Consider the following 17745-nt stretch of genomic DNA (forward strand, 5'->3'; position numbering starts at 1 on the left):
GTCTTTGTTTACATCAACGAGACATGGGACGTACAAAGAGACATCATTTTTGGGCAGAAGAATCGAGGAGGTAGTTGGACCAAATCAATTGAAGGTGCGTATTGTCTGCGACACTCTCAAACAGCGCTAGTCTATTTTATGTAATGTCGTTCGCTATAAATAACCACACCATATGTTGCTTTGTCGCCAAGAAAAAACGGACATGCGTCAAATGTTTAGGAGTAGTCGTCGTCAGGACAGTGATGATAGCTTTGCTTTCTTGAAACATACGCAATATAATTCTAGTCTAAATATGACATATAGCTGGTGTGTATAGAAATTATGAGATGGCTGTTTTTACGGTTACTTGCGGACCCTAACACTCCACAAGTCTATTCTAATACGATTTGTGCCAAAGTGAATGCCATCTCGGCGAGATGCGCAGGCCTCGCCACTATAGTTCATATCCTGACTGGCTACTTTGATTCGAACACGAAGTAACAGATGCGGACGTGTTCTCGGGCTGAACTAGTCGGCCAGGATTTCAGCTAATAATGAGCGAAGTTGTGTAGCTTTTCCTATAAATGCTTGATCATCATAACATGTACATAGCGTGTAAAACACATTTGGGTAGCACATGCCCTCAGGAACTTTCAGTTGCTGAAATAATCTCTACGTATAATATCTCTCATGCTCAGACATGACGAAGAATGTGAGATGAAAATGAAATAGCCTAGGCCATCATCGCTAGAGAAGACACCTATAGGCCTATGTAAACATGTGCTTTATTGTCTGATTGAAAGGCAGTCGACATATTTTGAGCACAAGTTCATATCGCAGATGTTGTTGGCTTATTAAACAATGCAACGGGCACAAATCCTTTTGTGGAATAGGGAGAGTTTACCCTAACATAGGCCCACGAGGATTCTGTATCATTAGCTGTTACCACTTTTTACCATCTGTAACATTCTCCGCCCAGTCCGAGCGCTATGGGTGCGTGGCGAAAGGCAATAATGGCACGGAATGGATGGACCGCATTAAACGCTGACATTATTTATCTTACGACCTGATTGAAGATGGACGAAAATTATGAAGACAGAGTAAACACATGTCTAATAGGCTATGCTCACTACTATTACTATTCATTAAGACCGTTTTATAGCCATTTCCAGGACGGTGAATAACGAACATAAGGGGACCATTCAGAAATAGCTTATGGATTTTATCAGCATGTTTTGGAGAAAGTGAACTCTGTTACCTAAACCTTTTAATGTAAAGTACGATGGATGTCCTCAATCAGCACCGATGTCAATATGAGCGAAGAAATGCTGTGTCACATTTCAGAACATGGTCACTCGCGCACCCCTGTTCCAGCAGGCAATGGCGATGATGCATCCATTTGAACCCACTGTTAGTTCACACGCAATGTGGTCCAACACGTTGTTATTTCGGTATTCTGACAGCCGATGTTCCATGTAGGCCCAGGTGGTGGTGGGTAAACCTAATTTCAGATGTCGAAAAACGTAGCCTATAATAGGCCTACAGTAAGTACTTTCATCTTTTTGAAAAATGAAATATCGATCATACAGTTAATACAATTATGATTAGCCTATGCTTAGGCCTAATATTCAGGTCCGCCTATGTAAACAAGGCCTTATTCGCTCTGCATGTCAATCTGGTCCATCGGCGAGCACAATAGCTGCAACATGGCCACTTTTGATTGTTGGAGGTTAGAGAATTGAGACCCAGCTGATGAAAGAGCCGACATCAAATTCTAATAATCATTAATTGCTAATAACTGTTGCCCCATTTTGGGGCCCATTCAGCTCAGTGTCATATGCTTTTTTGTCGTGCTCTTGAATTGCCAGTCTAAACAAATATTGTAAATACTGATTGTAGACTAACAATGTAGCCTACAGTATATATTTAATGTTATTATAGAACGAGAACTTTATGGCCATAAATACAGTGTATCACAAACTGGCTTTCCACAGCAGGGCTTAAGGCCAATTGCTTTTCTACAGTCACTCCCAGGCTTCAACAGTGCTTAATTCAGGCCTATTCAGTGCTTAAAACTCGTGCTTTTAGCCTCCTCTACCCCCCTGGTTCTTTTGAGGCCAAACTAGGGTGAGGTTTAAAGCGAGGACAGGATATTCTTATCATAAGTGCTTTAGTTAGCTAGCGAACTTGGTGGGTGGCAAGCATAATTCAAGTTAGCTCGCTGTAACTACACAATCGAGTGGATTTGAATAGCACATTTTACAAATACAATTGTCATAAAGTGCTTAAAGGCACCCTATGCAGGATTGCCCCATCTTTTGACTGCAATGGGAACTGCAATAACAATTCAAGAAGTGTCTCCTCCTCTATTTGTGTGGTTGAAAATGCAGCGGAAACATGAACACAGAAATGAGCCAGCCAGCAGAGACACTCACATTCGCTAACCCGGCTTTTCAAACAAATCCCCTCATTCCCCAAACAAAACTCAGACAAAGCTTCAATGTCAAACAGGACATTTACTAGGAAAAAGGCTTCCGTTGCTCAGGTCGGCTTCCAGCACTGAGAAATGCTTGAGGTTCCCAGGCAGTATAGGTAGCCAATGTATAGGTAGCCACACATATGCAAGTCGCAAATTACACGGCCACGGCTAGTGGTAGATGCAGAGAAATGTCCAATTTGGAACATTTTGGAAAAAGCAAATTCAGGCAGAAGGGCAGAGTAGATTGACATAGACTGCCAATGGATTATAAGTAATGATTCAGCATGGTTATTTAGTGACATTTTCATGAGCGAAAAAGCTACATATTGTACCTTTAAGTTACCAGAACCTGTAGGGAAATCAAAGGATTTTACGTGTTGCTAGTTTCTCCATGGTTCGCCACCTTACGAACTATAAAATGTAAACAAACTGGAGATAATACAGGGGACTAGAAATAGTAGGGCGTCTAGAGGCCACATATTGAAGGAATTGTGCCTTTTGTGATAAAACATCATGTCAAAAATGTGCACACATACCTGAGTCAAAAGGCAGCTGTATTATGTCTGGCCATTTGGTCATGTCGAACACCCATTATTGGTCATGGATTTACAGGAGGGGTCTGGCAAACATGAGAAAAGGGTGCCATGTGTGTGTGTGTGTCCTTCAAAGGTCCAGTATATAACATCTAAGCATTCCATATGAGAGGGATGAGAGATTGGATTCATATTCAATTTAAATATTACAGTAATTGTTCATTTGACAATTTACACTTAGATTCACACTTAACTGATTTCGCAGCAATCCAGAGTCTTTTGCTTGTTCAATCAGCATGCATCAGCTCTATTGTACTGTAGGCTATGTTTATGCATTTTGTTCATCACACTAAATGACACCAGGAGGCTGGATTACAGGACTATCTCAGCGAATCATTGTCTCCCTCTATGTATTGATATTCATCAGTGAGATATCATGCTGTGAGCAGCATTGTTCATGAATTTAATGATTGTCATTCATTCATGTATCTGGTATCACAAATAAGAGTGACTCTGGGATCTTTGTCACTTGACCTACTTTGAAAAAATGTGTGAGTGTGAGATAATTTGCCCAATGGTATGGCTACGTCAGAAGGCAAGCCATATGTAGTTAATTTAGAGTTTCAACGTTTTATTGTCATAGTTAGTATGACTGACCAAGCTTGAGTCCAAATTCACAATTCTATTAAGACCCTCCGTGAACCACTGTCCTGGATCCTCTTGGGGGTTATAGTGGCAAAGTGATATGTTTTAACTTGAACTGTGTTAGTTTTATTACTCATTTATATAATTATAAAGCTTGTTTCTTGCTCAGGAGTTCAGTTCCATCCTGTAGCGACATCTGGCCTCAAAGTGAATGATTATGCAAGGGTGGATGCTAAATGCACACTTCCCCTCAAATCCAGACACGTGCACCAGTTCATTTCTCCAAAAGTTGGATTTCACCATTTTCTCTGAGCAGATTTGTTTTCGAAAGAATGACATTTGCATTCACATGACTTCTGTGATCATCAGCTTTAACCACATTTGACTGGAGCTGAACCACGTCTGCATGAGCAACATACTGTAAAAAACACACAAAAAAACAGTGGGATGGTGTTAATCCCTTCTGGTTTTAAAAATGTATATGCAATTGAGAGAGGTTAGACTAATTATAAGCAGATGTTTTGCTGCCTTGTCTTTGGCATAGTGAGCAAAAGACATTAAGGGCATAGGGCAGCTGTGTGTTGGAGTGAACTCACCGTCTGGGGAATATGTGGCATGCTATTTTGGTCAGCTGCGATAACCTGGATGAATGAATTATGAACCCTTGACATCGGCCCAATATGCATCACTCATGACAGAAGCCCGCAGTGGAATACATTGGAGGATGGATGTGGAAGTGTCCCAAGCTAATCAGTGGTTGATTATTTGTATTTGGTCCTCAGATGGATACCTATTGGTCTGTATTATTTGTGTTAATTATGCATGCAAGTTCTTTGGGATTTGATGTGATTACACACATTTACAAATTAACTTTTTGGAAGGCTTTGACATAACATTTCCTATTTGAATTAGTTAAAGGGACACTTCACCGATTGTGACCTCAAAATCGTTGTCCAGATCACCTTACAAACATGTGGGTATTTGAAAACAGCTTCCAGAGGCGTTCTGTAGATCAAAAGCTAGGTATTGCTGGTTTGAGGATTTTACCCTGAGTGACGCACTTGGCGTAATCCCATGGTTTTGAAAACTACAAGGATCTTGAGGGAGGAGAGAGCTTACTGTTCAGAATTAGCCACTGCCTGGTTTGTTTACATCCATAAGCACCATGCTAGTGCATACATCTATGACTTGCTGGGAGGCAGAAAGCACTATGGACAATGTAGGAAGTTCATCAATCATCGCTTGAATGCCACAGCCTATTTGAGTATTGTTGCTGACCATGTGCATCCCTTCATGGCCACAATTTACCCATCTTCTAATGGCTACTTCCAGCATTATAATGCACCATGTCACAAAGCAAATGTAGTCTCAAACTGGTTTCATGAACATGACAATGAGTTCAGTGTTCTTCAGTGGCATTCCCAGTCACCGGATCTGAATCCAATAGAACACCTTTGGGATGTGGTAGAACGGGGGATTCGCAGCTTGAAAGTGCACCTGAAAAATCTGCAGGAATTGTGTGATGCAATTTTGTTTTGAGGCAGTTTTGAGAGCAAAGAGAGGCCCTACCCAGTATTAGTAGAGTGTTCCTAATAAAGGTCTCAGTGAGTGTACACTCACTGGCCAATTTATTAGGTACACCTTGCTAGTACTGGGTTGGACCCCCTTTTGCCTTCAGAACTGCCTTAATTCTTTGTGGCATAGATTCAACAAGGTGCTGGAAACATTCCTCAGAGATTTTGATCCATATTGACATGATAGCATCACGCAGTTGCTGCAGATTTGTCGGCTGCACATTCATGATGCGAATCTCCCGTTCCACCACATCCCAAAGGTGCTCTATTGGATTGAGTTCTGGTGACTGGGGAGGCCATTGGAGTACAGTGAACTCAGGTAGGCTGTGGCGTTTAAACGATGCTCAATTAGTACTAAGGAGCCCAAAGTGTGCCAAGAAAATATCCCCCACACCATTACACCACCACCACCAGCCTGAACCGTTGATACAAGGCAAGATGGATCCATGCTTTCATGTTGTTTATGCCAAATTTTGACCCTACCATCTGAATGTCACAGCAGAAATCGAGACTCATCAGACCTGGCAACGTTTTTCCAATCTTCTATTGTCCAATTTTGGTGAACCCGTGCGAATTGTAGCCTCAGTTTCCTGTTCTTAGCTGACAGGAGTGGCACCCGGTGTGGTCTTCTGCTGCTGTAGTCCATCTGCTTCAAGGTTCGACGTGTTGTGCGTTCAGAGATGGTCTTCTGCATACCTTGGTTGTAATGAGTGGTTATTTGAGTTACTGTTGCCTTTCTATCATCTCGAACCAGTCTGGCCATTCTCCTCTGACCTCTGGCATCAACAAGGCATTTTCGCCCAGAGTTCTGCCGCTCACTGGAGGCTGATTAGATATTTGCGTTAACAAGCAGTTGAACAGGTGTACCTAATAAAGTGGCCAGTGAGTGTATATAAACACTTTACAAGGCTTTTATAATGTATTTTTCAATGTGATGTGTTATCTTAATCTTTTATCCAAAGAGACACCTCTTGAGGTGTTGTCTGCATGTACTGTAATTTAGTGCTCATCTACTGTAGCTGTCCAGCTCACTTTTCAAGTCTTCATTCTACAGACAATTTCTTGACCACCCTTTAGAGTTATTTTTTTAGAAGCAGGCATTCTTAGCTCTCCAGTCATCTTTTCTTTCTGGGGTGAGATTTTATTTAAGCCTTGAGTTTGGCCTTTACGGCTGATTTATTCACTTCAAAGCCAAAGTAAGTTTCCTAGACAAGGGGTAAAGCTAGAGAGTGATATCACCCAGACAGGTTAAGACAAAGAACAAAGTAATGACTAACACAGTTTCTGATGCAATGAAAGGAAAGAATGAGATTGAGTTTTAGGTGGAACATGTCAAGACAATGTCGATAAGCTTTTGAAACTGAAAAATATGTGGAGCCCCACTGTTCAGTCTGGTATGCAAAGCCTTTCCTTTCTCAAAGACTTACAAATTAGTTTTACTGTGGCAGACAAGTGCATCATTAATGTTAATGTAATGAGTGCAGATATAGGTTATGACATTCACTTTTTGTTTGGGCAGCAGCACATATGGATAAACACCTTATCATTTTAGATAGAATTCACATCACACAGTCTGAGAACATTGAAGTGTTTCATACTATAGTAGACGTTTAATCTTTCTTAACAAAAAGTGTTTGGCATATTCTAGGGCCTTACAGTAGAGATGTTCAGCCTGTTCAGCCTGTTCTTTGTTGTCGTGTTCAACATTTTGAAAGCAACATTCTTGGTGCAGATGGTGCAACTTGTATTAATTACCTTTGGCTTCACTTCATAGAACATGAAGTGATTTGATATATTGATTTGTCTACCAATATAGATTTGTATGTAGACAAATCAGGACCCTAAGTGATAGATCGTCTAGGTACTCAGGGAGAGCTGCACTGTGTAAACTGATTGGCAGTTATTGGCCAGGCTACTGTCTACAGGTACCTCACTTCCCCAGATATGTTATATGATTAGGGGAGGAAGAGTCTATCTAGATCATATTGAATAACTATTATGATGGTTTATTTTCTGGGCCTGGTTGATTTAAGAAAACAGTATGTACTCTCCATAATTTGGGCTTCATACATAACTGAAACTATTAGACTGTTGAAAGCGAACTCAAACTTCCTCATTTGCTCCAGAATGGAAAGGTGGGCTTGGTTCCAGCCCAGGAAACCAATGTCACTCCACTCTTAACCACTAGTCAAGGCTAGTCGTCTCATAAAACCAATGTTCGCTTTCAGAGACAGTCTTGACATTTTGAACTTTATCGAAAGTTACATATTAGGCTAAAAAAAGGCTAAATATATTTTCTAACTAAAATCATAATAGAACATCATGGGTAAGCTCAGGCTTCATTTTGCATCACTGGAGTGGGCTTTTAATATGATAATATTATGTAATATTATGTTTAAATACCTCATATGCTGTTTGAGTTTGATGTTCTTTCTTTTTTCTGTTGCAGGAATGTTTACTCTCACAGAAGTAGCCTCCCTTAATGACATCCAGCCAACTTATCGAATACTGAAACCATGGTGGGACGTCTTTATGGATTACCTGGGTGTTGTCATGCTGATGTTGGCAATATTCTCTGGAACAATGCAGTTAACCAAAGATCAAGTGGTTTGCCTCCCTGTCCTGGAACCTGCTCTGGAAGAGCCAAATGGCTTCTCAACCCAGCGACCACCGGAGGCAGCTGCTGGCACAGGGAATGGAGGAAGCAGGGTCACACTGGCTGCAGCGCCCCTAATGACTAAAGACCTACCTGATAACATTGTCCATGAAATTCACTTCACACAGTCAGGTGCAGTTGGGCAGCCTCCACCAACAGGCGTTAGGACAAACTTGGACTTCCAGCAGTATGTTTTTGTCAATCAGATGTGCTACCATGTTGCCCTTCCGTGGTACTCTAAGTACTTTCCATACCTTGCTCTCATCCATACTATTGTACTCATGGTCAGCAGCAACTTTTGGTTCAAATATCCAAAGACTAGCTCAAAAATTGAGCATTTTGTTTCCATTCTGGGAAAATGTTTTGAGTCTCCTTGGACAACTAAGGCATTGTCAGAGACTGCATGTGAAGACTCAGAGGAGAACAAACAGAGGCTAACTGGTGCTTCCTCCCTACCAAAACATTTCTCAACAAGCAGCGAAGAGGGAAGTCCTAACCAGTCCACCCCCATGCTTACTAAAGCAGGGGTCAAGTTCTCAGCTGAAAAGCCTGTTATTGAAGTCCCATGCATGACTATCCTAGACAAGAAAGATGGTGAGCAGGCGAAGGCCCTTTTTGAAAAAGTGAGAAAATTCCGTGCTCACATAGAGGACAGCGACTTGATTTACAAGCTCTATGTTGCCCAAACAGTGATCAAAACAGTGAAATTCATTTTGATCTTGTGTTACACAATGACATTTGTTGCCGCCATTGATTTTGACCATGTTTGTGAACCTGACATAAAACATTTAACTGGGTACGCAAAATTCCAATGCACACATAACATGGCATTCATGTTAAAGAAGCTGCTTGTTAGCTATATTGCTCTCATATGTGTTTATGGTGTGATATGTATATACACACTCTTCTGGCTCTTCCGACGACCTCTCAAGGAGTACTCCTTTGAAAAAGTGAGAGAAGAGAGTAGCTTTAGCGACATTCCTGACGTTAAGAATGACTTTGCTTTCCTCTTACACATGGTTGACCAGTATGACCAGCTGTACTCAAAGCGTTTTGGCGTCTTTCTTTCTGAGGTCAGTGAGAACAAGCTACGGGAGATCAGCTTAAATCATGAGTGGACCTTTGAGAAACTGCGCCAACATGTAACTCGCAATGCTCAGGATAAGTTGGAACTCCATCTTTTCATGCTGTCAGGTGTTCCGGATGCCGTTTTTGACCTCACTGACCTGGAGATCCTTAAGCTGGAACTAATTCCTGAGGCCAGGATCACAGCTAAGATTTCCCAAATGATAAACCTCCAAGAGTTGCATTTCTACCACTGTCCTGCCAAAGTTGAGCAGACAGCTTTCAGTTTTCTCCGTGACCACCTTCGATGCCTTCATGTCAAATTTACTGATGTGGCTGAGATCCCCACCTGGGTGTACTTGTTGAAAAATTTGAGGGAGCTGTACCTGGTTGGGAATCTAAACTCTGAAAATAACAAAATGATTGGTTTAGAGTCTCTTAGGGACCTGAGGCATCTGAAGATTTTACATCTCAAAAGCAACCTCACAAAGGTCCCAACGAACATAACAGATCTCTCTCCACACCTGATCAAGCTGGTGGTTCATAATGATGGTACGAAGCTCTTGGTACTGAATAGTTTGAAGAAAATGATGAACCTAGCTGAGCTGGAGCTTCATAATTGTGAATTGGAGCGAATCCCCCATGCTATTTTCAGTTTGACCAACCTGCAGGAGCTTGACCTAAAATCCAACAACATACGCACTATTGAAGAGGTCATTAGCTTCCAGCACCTCAAGAGGCTTATTTGCCTCAAACTGTGGCACAATAAGATCATCACCATTCCATTGTCAATAAGCCATGTCAAAAACCTTGAGTCGCTCTACCTTTCGCACAACAAACTTGAGTCTCTGCCCACACCTCTGTTTAACCTTCTGAAGCTGAGGTACCTTGACGTTAGTCATAACTCAATAGTTGTGATCCCGCTGGAGGTGGGATTCATGCAGAACCTCCAGCATTTTGCCATCACAGGCAACAAAGTGGAGGTGGTGCCCAAGCAGCTGTTCAAGTGCACCAAACTGAGGACATTATGTCTTGGACACAACTGTATTTCTGTCTTTCCAGAGAAAATAAGCCAACTGGTGCAGCTAACACAACTTGAGCTTAAGGGAAATTGTCTGGACCGCCTACCGGCCCAGCTCGGCCAGTGTCGCCTCCTCCGCAGAAACTGCCTCGTCGTAGAGGATCATCTCTTTGACTCTCTCCCCTTGGAGGTCAAAGAGAGTATCAATCAGGAATCAAATGTTACATTTGCAAATGGGGTGTAAATGTGGATTGACAGTGGTCACTTTTCTCATGAAATTGGATAACAAAAATGAGTCAAGAACTTCACACTGTACATACAGCCAACTTCTTGATTATAGCATGTCATGTGGAAGAAAGGTTATGCTCAGGGCTGATTCCTCTTGAAAGAACAGATAATGTTTTAAACCTATAGATTGAAAATAGCACTGTGGTCACTAGGTGAGTAGGTCCCAAGTATTGTGGGAAATCCCAGAGTGATAGTATAAAAGCTAGTAGTTGAATATTTTTTGTGTTTGGACATGACTTAATTACTTCCTAGTCGTAGGGAAATGGAGCCCTCTCTCATAGAACAGAAAATTAAATGGGAGTGTAGAATTAATAGATGCCTGAGATATCTCTGATGAACCTTTTTTCTCTGTGTTATTTTATTTGTATTTTATTTGTACTGTTTTCTAGCAACATTATGGTACTTTTTACCTGAATCCATGAATGTCAGTATGTAGCAGTTTAGGGATTCTTGTGACATTTTTCACTTTCTTCTACATTCCAATCTTTTTGCAAGTTATTTTCCATGCATAAGTAACTGTTGAATGAAAGAAATCTCCAAAACCCCCAAAAACCCACTCAACAGTCTTGATTATTCCTGTATCTGTTAGGCTACACTGTTGTCTGTACAACAAAGTTGTTTTAACAAAATTATTTAAACAGACAAAAGTAGAGAACTGTTCTTCAACTAGGGTGATTATTTCCAAATAATTTCATAATGTATACATACCACCAGAAAGGCATCATTGGCATCATTGATATGCATTTATCTCTTGGCTGCTCACAAAACGTCATTGTGCATGTGTATGTTTACTGTTCATGGCTTCTACTCATAAATGTGTCAGTACAATATTTAGCCGAACATCACTGTAAATACCGGGTGCCCTAAATGCATTCAAACTTAAATACACAGCCTCTAAAGAGTCCACAGATATCTGATTTCCCTGATTTCTCTAGTTTTGGAGTGATTTGGGGGGATAGATTGTGTGATGTACTAAATCCTGCAAGATGATGTTTAATTGTTTGTTCCTCTTCCTCTTGTTTTCCAATCAAAGCGAAGAAACTGTCTTCTGATTTCTTTTTTCACCTTCATTTCTCTTTAGATTTTCAGTGCTTTATCTTATATCATCTCATAGGTGGCACATTTCATTAAAAGATTCAAACTGGAAATTTAAATTGAACTTCAGATTGCAATCCAATGGAAGACCACTTTTGTTGAATGAAAACATCAGACAAACTGTCATTTTTGTGTGAACCTTCCTTTTAATGTGCACACATTCATTCAACCAGTGAAATTTACTGCCATCTCAAAATGCTATTGTGCTCTTCACAAATGGTTCAGTGTAATGCGTGCTACTGTATGTCAGGTCACTATGTGATAACACTACTCTAGGATGAGTCCTCTTTGCTTTGTCTTGCACAGTAAAACAACAACTTCAACCTCCTGTTAAGCATGGTTTTATTGACAGTAGTTTAATGAGCAACATGGTCCTAGTTTCAATTTGTGGTGCTCTAAAAAGTACCACTTGGGTCTTAGGAATGGTGACAGTGTGGAGTATCGCCAACGCACCTACATTGTCAATAAACTGCAATCCATGTTTAGAGAATAGGAGGTCAGTTATTTGCCTGGCTAAAGCAACTCGAAGTCTATCCCTGACTTCAGAGTCTGGTGAGGCAGTTTGATGTTGTCGGCATGATGCGTTAATAACGAAGAGAGACGCTGGTTGGTGTACCCACTTGAACAAATCATGATGTATGGTTGTCTTAAGAACCGCCCCATCACCTTTCGCTCCAACGAAATGAGCAAGGTACGAGAGGCCTCACCCAAATGCAAGTACAAAGCATGTGGCAACCAATCAATGCATCCGGTCAGAAGCCGACTCGAATATGGGCTGCTAAAATTAGAGTGAATGAATGGGAGGGAAGTTGGGTAACTAGACCAGTGGGTGCAGCCCTCGCTGTTGAGGCCTACCACATTGGTCTGGCTTCAGCTAGGTTAGGCAATTATGGCATATTGCCTAATGTTATGACTTTCTTCCCATTTCCAAATTATTTGAGTGAAAGAAATAATTTATAAACCATGCTTTAAACTTTATTTATAAAAATGATGTGTAGAACGACTGTCAATAGGCTTAAGTAGCATGAGGGATACTGATGACTCATTGTTGTAATGTACGCAGATCAACCCTCTCAAGACAAAGTTTGAATTCTGGGTGATAATGCTTGACAATCGATGGTGTGTTTGTCTGTGTGTCTGTGCGTGTGGGTGGCAGGGAAAACTTGGTTCAAATACAAATAATATGCATTGTTTTGTAAACAAAATTAATAATAAGGGGTCTAGTATGAATCTGTTTAGTCATACCCCCCCACCCCTCTCTGTCATTGCTATGTCAGAGCATAGTATGGTAGGCCAAGTTGCTATTTAAGATTGATTTTGAATAGAATGTTAAATGTGTGTTTTACTAATCTGATACTCTAATGTATAACTTTATGTATCTACAAAATTAACATAAACTAACTTTGAGGTTACTGACACCACCAAAACATGTTCACCACCAAAAAACATTCAGGTACACTAAATATTTACTGATATTGACCATTCCGGATTATGCATTACATTTTTGGGGGTAGAATCCTGTTGTGTTGACAGCTGTACATTGTGTGTTATTATATCTAGCCATCTGTGGAGCATGTGATAGTGCCATTACTAACTGGGCACAAAACCTTCCCATGCTGTTTACTTGACAATTAATAATGCGATTAAGATGGATAATAGCAATGAAAAATTGCAGCAATCTAAATCACTATTGATCACTGTAAATTTAATTTTGAAATCATGTATTACAAGCAAGATTTTTTTTAAACAATAAACACAGTTAAATACACAAATGACCTGGTTTTTTTGTTTGTTTTCTCTTTGTTGCTCTTTGATTATCATTTTGTATCATATGAGTGTGTGTCAATCTTTGATTCTCTATATGTGCTTACTTGCTCTTGGTATATCACTAGGCTACTGAGGCCCAAACCTTCCTCAAGGGAGATTTTATGATAAATAAACCCATAGGATCTGTATGATATCAGTCAACTTAACGTGTATGTGACACTACACAATTTATGAACTGCATGTTTGATAACAGATTTGTTATATTATTAGAAAGAGGCTTCGCTGAAAATAATGGCTCCCTTGTCCAATATTGAAACGAAAGCAACGGGAGCATTGTCTTGGATGAGAGTGCTCTCGTGTGGCGGAATAACGTTACTACAGATAATTTATCGAAGATGTTTCAGACCTACACCAAAGACCGATATCCCTCTCTTCCCTACACGCTATGAAGACACGCCTCTCACTAACAGGTGTTGAATTGAAATTAACCAGGATCAGGCTGCCGTCGTCGTCAGTAGTTTTGAAATTTCACCTGGGTAAGCAACTATATTGTTTAAGCCTTTGCATTAGTTTATTTTGCTACTAAATGGTTTACTATCAATGCATGTTGATGTTGTGTTAGATTAGCAAGCTGTCCTGCTGACCATGATTCGCGGTGATCCCAGAGGAAGATTGTGTGAGGAGGCTCCTAGATCAGTAGATTATGACCCATTTGAAAGGTATTTTAGCTACTATGATGTTTCATCTGCATTGAAATAGACTTGGCTAACAGTGAAAGTATATGCAAACATCACAATACTCATAATTTTCTATCACTCGCCACTTCTAAGGGGAACATTCATTCATTCATTCATTCATTCATTCATCTTATCTGGTTCATCATTAGTTTCATCTTGAGATCAGTCAAATGACAACAGTCTAAGATGGTGTGAATTGTCTGATAATCACATTTCTGAACTTTTTCTAGATTTGGGCACTGTGAGTCATATGGCTCTGCCCCATCTCACCAGAGGGTCTGTGATGGGTTTAGAACTGCCATTAGGGGAGATGCCAACTGCAGGTTTAATGTGGCAGACTCCAGCACCAGGCATGATCTGAGGAACTCCAGCTTCAACTCTCTTTACACTGGTGTCACTGTATTCTCCGACAGTGAAGATGGACATACTTACACCTCCTATGATGGCCTCCCAGTGTCTTCCTCCCCCGTGCACATTAGGCCTGCTCCCATTGGCTCCAGAGGTGGAGGGGTGTGCAATTACCCTCAAAACAAATGTGGAGGTCAATGCAGTGATAGGGGAGTACATACAGCAGTCAGAGGAAAAGGCACATGGGTAAGTAATGTAACTGTGAGACCAAGAATGTTAGAACATTTGATATATTTGCCTTGTGAGTGTATGGATGATCTTCTCACCTTCCAGGGCTTTACAAACATTTGTATTTATTGTAGCCCATTACTCAATTTTGGTAGCCCAGACCCCCTGTTCATAGTGACTACCAGGATCTGAGGCCCAACCAGCCAGCAGTGTGTGGGAAGAAGCGGAAAATTATGGTGTCAACTCGATCCACAATGGTTGTTAAGAAACAAAAACTTATCAGACCACTCTTCAAAATCCAGAATAAAATGGGTGTGTAAAATACCAGCCTTGGAATTGACAGTGAATCCAATGTGTCATTATCTGATACATTTCTTCAACCGTTACCATAGACAATGGAGCACATTTAGTCAATAACGCAGTGATAGCTGTACTCAAAACAGAGTGCAAAATATTAGGGTGTGTCTGAAATACTGTTTGTTTATTTGTTCCGTTAGAAAAGGCAAATGCCCTTATAACCTGCTTCACGTCTCTGTCAAAGTTTAATGGTAATCATCTGGCATGTTATATTCATTACTTAGTGCTTGATATGAATGTGAATGTGTTTATATTCCCTCATTTCAGAGCAGGACATTACACAGGTTAGTGGTCTCTCTCATGGGTTTAGTGCTGTAGGTCATTACATCAAATTGTATGGTCTGCTATAATTTTAGCTTTAGGTTTCAAATGGCATATTTCATCTTTACAATGTCTTTGTTTCAGGACTGCTTTGACTCACAAGCTTGCGACACTGATCTAGTAACTAAGGGTAAGGGTTTATTAAGGGTTTATGTTAAAAAAACGTTAAATCTTTGCCATTTTAAACGGCTTCATTCACTATGTTTTTCTAATTGACTAACACTCCCATGATCATGCTGACCTGGGCCGTAAACAGATATTTCTTGAGTGTAACAGATTTTTTCCCTGAGTAAATAAATGAGAAGATGATCGAGCTTGAATTTGTTGATCAATCAGGATCAAGTGTCTTGATTTCTCTTCAGTGAACCTAGACAAGGATAAGCAGAAGATGATGGAATTCAGAAGAGAGAAGCAAAGACGCAGAAGAAACAATCATAATGAGAAGTATGGGGATATGTACAGGTGAATACACAGCAGGTGACTTTGAACATGGCAGGATTTCCCTGAAGACACTCAGATTAGGTCTGAGTATGATGTAAACTATAAACCATAATATGATATATATCTACAGCTTCCTCAGACCTAAAATAATTATTTTCTTTGCAGACTGGCCTATACGTGTGCATTTTGTAAATACCACACATTTGAAGATAAAGATATTGAGACACACTTTGGAGGTGCATCTCACCGTGAGACACTGGACTACATTCGGAAGCAAGCCAAATATGACGAGGGAGTAATTCGATTTTTGCATGTAAGTCCTGACCGTACAATTCCAAATTGATTTGATAAAACTATTCTCTTATTGTTCCACTGATATGTGTTTGCACAGGAGTCCATGGTAAGCAAATTTCGGAAGACAGTGTATCGCAAACTGAACAGCCGGTCAAGGCATACAACAGAGCGAATTCCCAAAGAAGTTATGGAAGGTACAATGATTTTACTGTGCCTCAGAATGACAGAATACACAGGATCTGTGCCTTTAAAGTTTGACAAACCCCATGATATCCTTTATGTATTCTTTATAATTTATTGATTCAAGTTATATCAAGTCTGGCTATTGTTCTTGCCATCCATTTGCTCTCTCTCTCTCTCTCTCTCTCAGGGGTGACAGAAGATGACTATATGAGGAAGATGGAGATGGTCCACTGTGCTGCCTGTGAAACCCACCTCCCTGCAGTTTTATCTTCTGTCCAGCAACACCTCAAGTCCTCAAGCCACCTTCAGAACAAAGTGGTACGCCTTTCAACTCTTGTGTATTGGGTCAATGCCTTGTGAAATCCATTGTAACCACTTTTTAGAAATGTACAGTATTTATGCTTTTCTAATTATGTTGCTCATAAAATTCATCTTCTATAATTGGTTTGACTGTGTTTCTCTCACAGGTGTACAAAGAGCAGCTGAAGAGGGAGAGTGTGTTCACCGCAAACAGCATCCTGAACAGTGCTAATGTGAAAGCCCGCTATGAGAAATATGTGAAGGTAAACCTCTAACCTACAGTAGCAAACTGTACTTTCTGGTTTCCATAGCAAACTGCACTATTTCAGCTGACAGATAGGTGGCTCTTCAGTTCACAGATGGGCTGACTGGTGGAAGTCCTTAACAAAGCACACTTATGGGACACACTCTCAATGCATGTCTGTACACTCAAGGAAATGACAGAGCTGCATGCACCTTTGGCCTCTTACACCAAATCAGAATACTGTGGACTCTCAAACATGAGCACCCAGACCATGCTAATTATGCTTCATATAGGCATACAATGGTAGCAGTATGGTTTATTTGTATCCAGGGAGAGGATCCTTTCAATAACGATGTAAGGGAGGAGCTGTTGAATGGAGACCAGGAGGATAGCAGTTCAACTGAAGGCGACCTAAACCAAGTAGAGGATATCCTCATGGCTGATGAGATGCAACTGGAAGATGTCTAGGGGGAGTATTCTGAAATCAGAGAAATACCAGACAATAACAGTCCCATTATTTATATTGAGCTCTATGACACACCTCATTCTGGGAATTCCAGGTCAGAAAAATTGTGAAGGTGATTTGTCTCAAGAAATCTGAGGACATGAGGCTATAATGTCATGGATTTTCTTGTTGGCCTACTGTTTGCTGCTGACTGCCTGTCTCTATGCTCTGGTCATGTTCTTTCCACAATAAACAAGCTATTTGGATGTTTACAATACAGGCACTTTAAAGATGCCTGGGTGAAGTTTGTCAAGAAATGTTGTCAGAAACCTATTTGTTATTTTATGTTGTTTTGTTATTTTGGCTGTACTAAATGCTGATTTAGAAGAGTGCTGTTGCTCTGGTTTCATGGGAATCTGCACTGAACAAATAATTGTTCAAGGTCTACATGATTTGTTGTAATGAAGTGATGTTCTCTTTAACTTGCTGCTATAATTTTCCAAAGTATCTGTATGTAATATGACAAAATATTATTTAAGTAAACTACCTCATGTCATGACTCTTTGTTTTTTCCTCCCCTCTAAATCCTGCTTGTGTAGAATACAACTTACTATAAGGCATGATTTTCTTGAGTTGAGCTTCAAAGCAGAGATGTAAACATTTTTAAATATATAGTTGTTTTTAAAAAAAAATATATATATATATGTTTTTAGGGCATTATTGGGCTTTATTGGGATAGAGACAG

The 17745-nt window shown here is 40.3% G+C and overlaps 1 protein-coding gene across 1 annotated transcript; it reads left to right on the plus strand.

Moving 5' to 3' along the window:
• Positions 1-25: 25 nt before the first annotated feature.
• LOC310805438 (volume-regulated anion channel subunit LRRC8D-like) lies at positions 26-13101 on the plus strand. The gene is made up of 2 exons (XM_083671135.1): positions 26-94; positions 7660-13101. The coding sequence occupies exon 2, from the start codon at positions 7662-7664 to the stop codon at positions 10194-10196; it is 2535 nt and encodes an 844-aa protein (XP_083527261.1). The 5' UTR covers positions 26-94; positions 7660-7661; the 3' UTR covers positions 10197-13101.
• The last annotated feature ends 4644 nt before the right edge of the window (positions 13102-17745 follow it).

The sequence above is a fragment of the Argentina silus genome, assembly GCF_951799395.1.
Source record: "Argentina silus genome assembly, chromosome: 6".
NCBI lineage: Eukaryota > Metazoa > Chordata > Actinopteri > Argentiniformes > Argentinidae > Argentina > Argentina silus.